This window comes from Maylandia zebra, linkage group LG7, assembly GCF_041146795.1.
Source record: "Maylandia zebra isolate NMK-2024a linkage group LG7, Mzebra_GT3a, whole genome shotgun sequence".
NCBI classification, from domain to species: domain Eukaryota; kingdom Metazoa; phylum Chordata; class Actinopteri; order Cichliformes; family Cichlidae; genus Maylandia; species Maylandia zebra.
Genome location: NC_135173.1, coordinates 11,424,795 through 11,435,422, shown reverse-complemented (window position 1 = coordinate 11,435,422; position 10,628 = coordinate 11,424,795). Strand labels below are relative to the sequence as shown.

Below are 10,628 nucleotides of genomic sequence, written 5' to 3'. Positions count from 1 at the left end.
TACCTCTGCTGCTGAGGATAAATTCACTGAGTCAACAGCCTCAGAAATCACAAGTTAACAGCACCTCAGATTAGACCCCAGATGAATGCCACACAGAGTTCCAGTAGCAGACACATCTCTACATCAACTGTTCAGAGGAGACTGCGTGAATCAAAATCAGAATACTTTATAAATCCCTAAGGAAATTATGTGGGTTACAACTGCTCTAAGACAGTAACAATAACCGGCTAAACAATTTAAACAATACAATATGTTACAGATTTTACAAATTTAAGTAAAAGCATATAGACATCACTCAATTATAAATATCAAGAACTAACAGAGGTCTTATAAATAAATAGAATATTACAGAGTAGAAAAGAGCGTGTGCAAAAAGGGTGTAACTATTGCAGTGTTTACTGTGCATTAGATGGAGGACTTGTATAGAGAGATGGCCATGAGCAGGATTAATTTCCTGTGTTGTTCAGTGGTGCTTTTTGGTAATCTCAGTCTTTCACTGAATGAGTTCCTGTGACTAGCCAACACATCATGAAGTGGGTGGTATTATCCAGCATTGTTTTGTCTTAGACAACATCCACCTCTCAGACACCACCTTAAGGGAATCCAGCTCCATCCTCACAACATTACTGGCCTTGCGGATCAGTTTATTTAGTCTGTTGGCATCTGCGACCCTCAACCTGCTGCCCCAGCATGGAACAGCATAGAGGATAGCACTGGCCACAAAAAACTCATAGAAAATCCTGAGCATTGTACGACAGATGTTGAAGGACCTCAGATGCCTCAGAAAATCGAGACGACTTCACACCTTTATGGTCGAATAACTGCTAAGAAACCACTAGTAAGAAAAAGAAACAAGCAAAGAGATTTGTTTGTACCAAGAAATGCAAGGAATGGGCATTAGACCAGTGGAAATCTGTGCTTTGGTTAGATGAATCCAAATTTGAGATCTTTGAGACCCTCTGCCTTGTGCCGTGTCTTTGCGAGACACAGAAAAGGTGAATGGATGGTCTCTACATGCACGGTTCCCACGGTGAAGCATCAAGGACAAGGTGTGATGATGTGTGGGTGCTTTGCTGGCGACACTGTTGGGGAATTATTCAAAACTGAAGGCACAATGAAATCAGCATGGCTTCCACAGCAACCTGCAGCAACATGCCATCCCATCCAGTTTGCGTTTAGTTGTACCATTTTTTATCTTTCAACAGGACAATGACCTCAAACATACCTCCAGGCTGTCTGAGGGCTATTTGACCAAGAAGGAGAGTGATGGAGTGCTCTGCCAGATGACCTGGAGTCCACTGTTGCCTAACTTAAAACCAGTCGAGATGGTTTGGGATGAGATGGATGACAGAGCAAAGTCAAAAGGGCCAACAAGCGCTCAGCATCTCTGGGAACTCCTTCAATACTGTTGGAAAACCATTTCAGGTTTCATGAAGCTCATCAGGAGAATGCCAAAAGTGTGCAAAGCAATAATCAAAGCAAATTGTGGCTATTTTTAAGAATCTAAAATGTATAACTTGTTTTGAGTTATTTCACACTTTTTTGTTTGCTAAATAATTCCTTATATGTTCATTCATAGTTTTGATGCCTTATTTACATTATTTACATTGTGAGAAACTACAATGTAAATAATCATGAAAACAAAGACAAACCATTAAATGAGAAGGTGTGCCCAAGCATTTGACTGTTGAATGAAATGAAAAGAAACACCGATAGTGATATATGACAGATAATAGCTCTCACAGAAAGAACATGAGTCACCTTCTTTGCATTGCTCCTTCAAACATGATTTCAGGAAGTACATCTCTCTCTTTAGTTTTTCATTCTGTTATAAAACAAACAAACAAAAATATATGTCCAGATATGTCCTGCAATGTTTCATGCCATTTTTCATGAAAACTCATTGTGGAATATTCCATCCATCCATCCATCTTCATCCGCTTTGTCCGGGGCCGGGTCGCGGGGGCAGCAGCCTAAGCAAAGAGGCCCAGACCTCCCTCTCCCCAGCCACCTCCTCCAGCTTATCCGGGGGAATACCAAGGCGTTCCCAGGTCAGCCGAGAGATATAATCTCTCCAGCGTGTCCTGGGTCTGCCCCGGGGCCTCCTCCCGGTGGGACATGCCTGGAACACCTCACCCAGGAGGCGCCCAGGGGGCATCCTTGTCAGATGCCCGAACCACCTCAGCTGGCTCCTTTCGATGTGGAGCAGCAGCTGCTCTACTCTGAGCCCCTCCCGGATGGCCGAACTTCTCACCCTATCTCTAAGGGAGAGGCCAGCCACCCTTCGGAGGAAGCTCATTTCTGCCGCTTGTATCCGCGATCTCGTTCTTTCGGTCACTACCCACAGCTCATGGCCATAGGTGAGGGTAGGGACGTAGATCGACCGGTAAATTGAGAGCTTCGCTTTTACACTCAGCTCCCTCTTCACCACGACGGACCGGTGCAGCGTCTGCATTACTGCAGCCCCAATCCGTCTGTCAATCTCCGGCTCCCTTCTCCCATCACTCGCGAACAAGACCCCGAGATACTTGAACTCCTCCACTTGGGGCAGGAACTCATCCCCGACCCGGAGTGGGCACTCCACCCTTTTCCGGCTGAGAACCATGGCCTCAGATTTGGAGGTGCTGATCCTCATTCCCGCTGCTTCACACTCGGCTGCGAACCGTTCCAGTGCGAGCTGGAGGCCCTCACCCGATGAAGCCAACAGAACCACATCATCTGCAAAAATCAGAGATGAGATTCTGAGGCCACCAAAGCGAAAGCCCTCCACCACTTGGCTGCGCCTAGAAATCCTGTCCATAAAAATTATGAACAGAACCGGAGACAAAGGGCAGCCCTGGCGGAGCCCATCACCCACCAGGAACGAGTCCGACTTATTGCCGGCAATGCGAACCAAGCTCTTGCAACGGTTGTATAGGGATCGAATGGCCCGTAGCAATGGGCCAGACACCCCATATTCCCGCAACACCTCCCACAGCACACCCCGAGGGACACGGTCGAATGCCTTCTCCAAGTCCACAAAACACATGTAGACTGGTTGGGCAAACTCCCATGCACCCTCAAGTATCCTGGAGAGGATAAAGAGCTGGTCCAGTGTTCCGCGACCAGGACGAAAACCGCATTGTTCCTCCTGTATCTGAGGTTCGACTAACGGACGAACTCTCCTTTCCAGCACCCTGGCATAGACTTTCCCAGGGAGGCTGAGGAGTGTGATCCCCCTGTAGTTGGAACACACCCTCCGGTCCCCTTTCTTAAAGATGGGGACCACCACCCCGGTCTGCCAGTCCACAGGTACTGCCCCTGATCTCCACGCAACATTGCAGAGGCGTGTCAACCAGGACAGCCCTACAACGTCCAGAGCCTTCAGGAACTCGGGGCGGACCTCATCAACACCAGGGGCTCTGCCACCGAGGAGTTGTTTAACTGCCTCAGTGACCTCGCCCCCGGAAATTGGCGGGTCATTCCCCTCATCCCCAGACTCTGCTTCCTCCTCGGAAGACGTGTCAGTGGGATTAAGGAGGTCCTCGAAGTATTCCTTCCACCGCCTGACAATTTTCTCAGTCGACGTCAGCAGCGCTCCGCCAGCACTATACACAGTGCAGGTAGAGCACCGCTTTCCCCTCCTGAGACGTCTGACGGTTTGCCAGAATCTCTTCGAGGCAGTCTGAAAGTCTTTTTCCATGGCCTCTCCGAACTCCTCCCACACCCGAGTTTTTGCTTCAGCCACTGCCCGAGCCGCATTCCGCTTGGCCTGTCGATACCTGTCGGCTGCCTCCGGAGTCCCACAGGCTAACCAAGCCCAATAGGACTCCTTCTTCAGCCTGGTGGCTCCCTTCACCTCTGGTGTCCACCATTTGGTTCGGGGATTACCACCACGGCAGGCACCAACCACCTTGCGGCCGCAGCTCAATGCAGCAGCTTCGGCAATGGAGACGCTGAACATGGTCCATTCGGACTCAATGTCCCCAGTCTCCCTCGGAATGCTGTTGAAGCTCTGCCGGAGGTGTGCGTTGAAGATCTCGCGGACTGGGGCCTCTGCTAGACGTTCCCAGCACACCCTCACTACGCGTTTAGGTGCACCAGGTCTGTCCAGCGTCCTCCCCCGCCACCTGATCCAACTCACCACCAGGTGGTGATCAGTTGACAGCTCAGCCCCTCTCTTTACCCGAGTGTCCAGAACATATGGTCGCAGGTCTGCTGATACGATTACAAAATCGATCATCGACCTACGGCCTAGAGCGTCCTGGTGCCACGTGCACTTATGGACACTCTTATGTTCGAACAGGGTGTTCGTTATGGCCAAACTGTGATTAGCACAGAAGTCCAATAACAGAGCACCGCTCGGGTTCAGATCAGGGAGGCCGTTCCTCCCAATCACGCCCCTCCAGGTCTCGCTGTCGTTACCCACGTGAGCATTGAAGTCTCCCAGCAGGACAACAGAGTCTCCAGGTGGAGCACCCTCCAGCGCACCCCCCCCCCCCCCCAGGGACTCTAAGAAGGCTGGGTACTCTGAACTGCCACTCGGCGCATAAGCGCAGATGACAGTCAGGACCCGTTCCCCGACCCTAAGGCGCAGGGAACAAACCCTCTCGTCCACCGGGAAAAACCCCAACGTACCGGCAGCAAGCCGAGGGGATATTAGGATACCCACCCCAGCCCGCCGCCTCCCACCAGGGGCAACTCCAGACTGAGACAGAGTCCAGCCCCTCTCCAGGAGACTGGTTCCAGAGCCCAAGCCATGTGTAGAGGTGAGCCCGACTATATCTAGCCGGTACCTCTCAACCTCACGCACTAACTCAGGCTCCTTCCCCACCAGAGAGGTGACATTCCATGTCCCTATTGCCAGTCTTGGCAGCCGGGGGTCAGTCCGCCAGGGCCTCCGCTCGGCACACAATGCACCCGACCCCTATGGCGCCTCCTGCGGGTGGTGGGCCTGCGGGACCATTGTGGAATATTATGAAGTGAAATCCTAAAAGGTTGATTCTGTTTATCTGGACGTAGCAGTTTCAGTGGCAGAAATGATTCATCAATCATCCAAGTGACTTCTTCAGTCTCAGCTGACTCCAGGTTTCTCCAACCTTATAAACAGTACCTTTGCACAATGACTGAAACTAGCACCACTGACTAACAATGGGCTCTAGATGTCAGTTTCTTGATCATTTATATGTAAACTGTCATAATCAAAACCACTTATCAATGTCCATGATTACCATTCACAGAGAGTTGGGGAATGGCTGCAATCACAGCATTGTAAGAAGAGTTGTTCTTTCGGGGGATCAACATTGGAATTTCCATACCTGGATGATTGAACATGCATCAAGAAATATGAAGTGGAATATTTACCTCAACACTGACCAAGTGCAGCCTATGATCCAGCTTTCTTGATATATCCTCCAGATTTTGCAGGCTGTCATTTCTCTATAGTTTGTCATTGGGGCAAAAAAGTAAAAATAACAGTAAATGAATAAAAGTTTAAAATCCCAGTATGTCATGTTTAATTATGCCATGTCATGTTTAATTATGCCAATTTTGGCTCGCACAGTGGTTACGTCTATCCTATTCTCCAGCATTGACAGTTTTTCAGTCTGTTATAAAAAAAAAGAAAAAAAAAATCCAAGCATGTAATTTCATGTTTCATTGTGTTATTTGTTTGTGAAAACTCATAGAGTAAGTGCAATCTTTACCTGAGCTTTGACGGTTTTCTGCATATGATCGAGCTCTCTTGATATATGCTCCAGATGTTGCAGGTTATCATTTCTCTGTAGGTTGTCATTGGGGCAAAAAAGTGAAAATTAAAGTAAATAAATCAAAGTTTAAAATCCCAGTATGTCATGTCATGTTTCATCATGTCCTTTTTGGCTCGTACAATGGCAACGTTCAGTGTACGTGCTAGCTCGTCCATCCTATTTTCCAGCCTCGACAGGTTGTCAGTCTTTTATAAAAAAAAGAATTTTTTTTTAGTATGTTATGTAATGTTTCATTGTGTCATTTTTTGTGAAAACTCATTGGACTGAGTGCAATCTTTACCTGAGCTTTGACCGTTTTCTGCATGTGATCCAGCTTCCTTGAGATATTCTCCAAATGTTGCAGGCTATCATTTTGCTGTAGTTTGTCATTAGGGCAAAAAAGTAAACATAAAAGTAAATAAATCAAAGTTTAAAATCCCAGTATATCATGTCATGTTTCATTATGTCATTTTTGGCTCTTACAATGGCCACGTTCAGTGTATGTGCCAGCTTGTCCATCCTATTCTCCAGCCTCGACAGTTTGTCAGTCTGTTATAAAAAATTTTTTAAAAAAAATCCTAGTATGTTATGTCATGTTTCAGTGTGTCATTTTTTGGTGAAAACTCATTGGACTGAGTGCAATCTTTACCTGAGCTATGAACATTTTCTGCATGCGATCCAGCTTCCTTGAGATATTGTCCAGATGTTGCAGGCTATCATTTTGCTGTAGTTTGTCATTGGGCCAAAAAAAGTAACAATAAAAGTAAATAAATCAAAGTTTAAAATCCCAGTATGTCATGTCATGTTTCATTATGTCATTTTGGCTCTTACAATGGCCACGTTCAGTGTATGTGCCAGCTTGTCCATCCTATTCTCCAGCCTCAACAGGTTGTCAGTCTGTTATGAAAAAAAGAAAAAAAAAAAATCCCAGTATATCATGTCATGTTTCATTGTGTCATTGTTTTGTGAAAACTCACTAAGTGCAATCTTTACCTGAGTGTTGATCGTTTTCTGCATGCGATCCAGCTCCCTTGATATATCCTCCAGATGTTGCAGGCTATCATTTCTCTATAGTTTGCCATTGGGCCAAAGAAGTAAAAATATAAGTAATAAATCAAAATTAAAAATCCCAGTATGCCATGTCATGTTTCATTATGTGATTTTTTGCTCATACAGTGGCCACATTCAGCTTACGAGCCAGCTCCTCCATCCTATTCTCCAGGCTCAACAGTCTGTCAGTCTGTTATAAAAAACAAAAAAAATCCTAGTACGTCATGTCATGGTTCACTGTGTCAATGTTTTGTGAAACTCATGCTTTAAGTGCATCACTTTACCTGAGCTCTGACCTCATCCAGCACCCGAGCCATCTCCCCCACCCTTATCTCTAGCTTCTGTAGTCTATCATTTACATCTCGAGGAGCTCTTCGATGCTCCAGTACCACAGCTCTCTGCATCTGATCCCTCTGAATGTCCTGAGGATGATGGCTGGTGTCAGTCAGAGAATCTTTGGTTCCTAAAATATAAATCCTGGTAAACTGGGTGGGAATGACAGGATCTTATAGTTGGGAGTTAGTAAAAATCTGGTTTATCAGTGAATAATCAGATATGATTTTCTGTTCATGAGGAGTCCACTGATAGAAATAGTGCAAGAGTATTCAAAATACAATAAATGATCAGAGGCAATAATGAGGAGAAATAATGAGGTTAAGAAAAAATACATAGTTTGGGTAAAAATGAAGTCAGCTACGTAGACATTATGCCTATAGGAGCTGCTCATTCAAGTAAACCTGCTCCACAGTGTTTGTGCTGATGTTAAGGCCTGAGTAGGTTTGCTCTTTACAACGACCCATTCATTGCCAAATTTTTGTAAATGTAGACTGCATGACTAGGTGCATGATTTATACACCTGTGTGTGAAATCATATGGAATTGAAAACACCTGAATTAAAAGATAATGAGATATGGCCCAGTGCATATACTGTATATGTACCAGCTATGTGTAGAGGTAATAATTTATTCATCCAGTACTGTGCAAAAGTCTTGAGCAACCACATATTTCTCTATAATTTTTTAAAGAAAATGGAACCGGCAATTTTTGGGGTGACATTGTGCAAACATTCATAAAAATATATAATAATGGATTAGATTTATATAGCGCTTTTCAAGGCACCCAAAGCGCTTTACAATGCCACTATTCATTCACTCTCACATTCACACACTGGTGGAGGCAAGCTACGGTTGACTACTGTGTTTTAAATGCACTTTAGAACAACACACAATAACACTACACATCCCACATAGCAAAATGGGTATGCCCCAGATCTGGCCCACACAATGTGCTTACACATGGCCCACATACTGCAAAGAATGACGGCCCGTTGGTGGCCCAGATCTGGTTTGCCAGAGGTGGCTTACACATGGGCCAGCACAAGGCCAGTTGCAGACACACTGGTGGTTGTGTGCTGGACCATGTGTGGATTAGCTCTGGCCAACCTGATCTGGGCCACCAAAGGGCTGTCATTCTTTGCAGTATGTCGGCCATGTGTAAGTTGTGTGCAGCCACGGGTCAGTTGCAGACACACTGCTGGCCCTGTGCTGGCCTAGAACAGTTTCAGCTCTGGACCCAGATGTCAGCCTAATGTGAACCTTAATCAAGCCATGTAATAACAACATGTGCCGGAACATAACAGTGCAAAAGTAACAAGATGAAACTCTGTTCAGGCAGTTAATGTACTGATTCTTATATAGCGCTTTTCTATTCTTCCGGATTACTTAAAGTGCTCTATACAACATGCCACATTTACCTATTTTCTCAAAACTGAGTGCTTCGTAACTACATTCACTCTCTTTCCATGCAGACTGGTGGACTCAGGAATCGAATCACTAACCTTCCGATCAGTAGGTGACCGGCTCTACCACCTGAGCTAGAACCACCCAGTGGTAAACATGAGTAAACCCTCACTAGTTTTTGGATAAAGTGTACACTCACAAACCTGTCAAACCTGTATTTGAAATGTTGGCTACCGTAGCAGTATAGTATTGCAACGTGGCATTTGGGTCTTCTAACTAAAATAGGAAAAATAGGAACATAAATAGTGCCATCATTGCCAGGCCTGGCCCACATCTGGTTGACATACATCCTGAAACGACACCAGTCAGTCAGAAGTGTCAGCTTGATGCCAGATCTGTGGAAGACCTGTTTTCTATGAGCCTGGGCCTCATACACCAAACCATAATCGGGCCAGATATGGCATGCCATCACATAAACAGTGCCATCTACGCCAGGCCTGGACCATATCTGGATGACATCCCACTTACCATGCCAGAAGTCAGCCAGCAGTGCCAGCTCGACACCAGATTCGGACCAGACCTGTCTGCTATGTGGGATGAGCGGGAGGAGGGAGGTATGGGGTCTTCACACACCCCTGTTCTCTATTAGGCATCAGGCGGAGGGGCTGGGATGCGGGGCCTCCCTGCTGCTGTGGAGCCGGGGGCGGTCTGCTTGCCTCCACCCAGGAAGACAGGGTAACATCTCCTGGGTCTAGGTGCAGTTTCCCCCTCTGGGGGCGAGGGTACCTGGACCTGGGGTATAGAGTATGTTTGGGGAGTATGATTGTGTGTACAATGTCCATTTGTGTCTGTCTTTACGTTGGGTGATTGCTGAGTATTTGTGTATATGTGCATGAGGGTGGGAATACACGTTTGTGTCTCTGTGTGCCTGTTTGTCTGTGTCTATATGTCAGGTCGGGTGTTAGACTCCACCTCTCTGGGAACATCTCAGGCCCTCCAAAGTATGGAGGCCTATCTCTCCTCACCACACTCCCTACCAGTGGCTGATGCCCTCAGGCGTCGGTGCGTTGGTGGTTCTTGGTGTCTGGTGCTGGGCGCTCAGGTATGTACTGGCTTACTCTTGGTGGCTGCTTGGCAGGGTCTGGCGCCCGTGGCTTGGTTGGGCCTCTTCCGGGGTGTGGGGGGCCCTCAGGCCTCTGGGCCTGCGGCTCAGTTCACTCTGGCACAGCTGGCTGCCGGCGGAGCCTACTGGCACACCACTGTAGCCCACTCTGGCTTCTGCTCCATGGCTGCTGGGTGTTCCTTCATCTAGGGCTCTCCTCAGCTCTTCCCAGGAGGGTGGCATGGATGCCCCTCTGGTGGTCCTTCTTGGGCTCTCGCAATCTGGGGCCTGTGAATGTCTGGGGCCTGGATCTCCTCCATGCCTGCTTCATGCCCTGTCCCCAGGGAGCCATAGCCCTGTCCACACCCTCTAGCAGATCGTTACATGGAGAAACCTTTTGTATACAGCCGTGCTCATCCACACAGGTGTGCACAACGGTGTTCACTCTTCAGAGACACAAACTACACCTTTCTTGGCTGCTACCTCAAAGCACATTGGGTGCTGTCGGTCCTGCGTGCTGCACAACTTTCAATATTTAGTATACTGTTATTTACACTTAGCTAGATTAATGTGATGGTGTTGTGTTTATTATGTTGCTCTTTTTTTTGCTTGTTTTCTCTTTTTTTCCTCTAAAATAAAATAAAATACATAACAACAAAAACAAAGGTCGACTAAATGGTTTAATACGGCAAGGCCTTTTCTAAAATCTTAGCAATAAATGGCAATTTTGAGATTGGTCTGTAACTGCTAAGAAGAGAAGGGTCTAACTTGGTTTTTTATTTTTTTAAAGGGGGTGGATATCACATTTTTAAAATAATAACTTTACCAGACACCAGTGAACTGTTGATTAGGCGAGGAGAATAAAGATGCAGGTAAAATGTCAAGTCAACAGGAGGACGCTTTCATTGAGGTAAGATAAACGTGTGAAAAAGTTTCTAAAATAACAGGCTGAGCTGGAGTAGGAACTGACAATGAAGATACTGATGGGAATTTTTTTTTTCTTACATTACT

The 10,628-nt window shown here is 46.5% G+C and overlaps 1 protein-coding gene and 1 long non-coding RNA gene across 2 annotated transcripts; both read right to left on the bottom strand.

The window, feature by feature from the left end:
* Window positions 1-5,478: 5,478 nt before the first annotated feature.
* On the bottom strand, window positions 5,479-6,620 carry LOC143419642 (uncharacterized). The gene is made up of 7 exons (XM_076887039.1): window positions 6,558-6,620; window positions 6,376-6,450; window positions 6,210-6,275; window positions 6,028-6,102; window positions 5,867-5,932; window positions 5,685-5,759; window positions 5,479-5,585 (listed from the first exon to the last, which is right to left on the bottom strand). The coding sequence occupies exons 1-7, from the start codon at window positions 6,591-6,593 to the stop codon at window positions 5,499-5,501; spliced, it is 480 nt and encodes a 159-aa protein (XP_076743154.1). The 5' UTR covers window positions 6,594-6,620; the 3' UTR covers window positions 5,479-5,498.
* A 99-nt stretch (window positions 6,621-6,719) lies between these two features.
* On the bottom strand, window positions 6,720-7,228 carry LOC143419641 (uncharacterized). The gene is made up of 3 exons (XR_013099655.1): window positions 7,061-7,228; window positions 6,901-6,966; window positions 6,720-6,794 (listed from the first exon to the last, which is right to left on the bottom strand). It is a non-coding gene; the product is annotated as an uncharacterized LOC143419641 (long non-coding RNA).
* Between the last annotated feature and the right edge of the window lie 3,400 nt (window positions 7,229-10,628).

What these genes read in the sequence shown, in the direction of transcription:
- LOC143419642 (XM_076887039.1), bottom strand. Translation starts at nt 6,593, where the DNA reads ATGGACAAGCTGGCACATACACTGAACGTGGCCATT. An exon ending in ATACACTGAACGTGGCCATT is followed by an intron (nt 6,103 to 6,209) that starts GTAAGAGCCAAA and finishes GACAAACTACAG; the next exon opens with CAAAATGATAGCCTGCAACA. An exon ending in GTACACTGAACGTTGCCATT is followed by an intron (nt 5,760 to 5,866) that starts GTACGAGCCAAA and finishes GACAACCTACAG; the next exon opens with AGAAATGATAACCTGCAACA.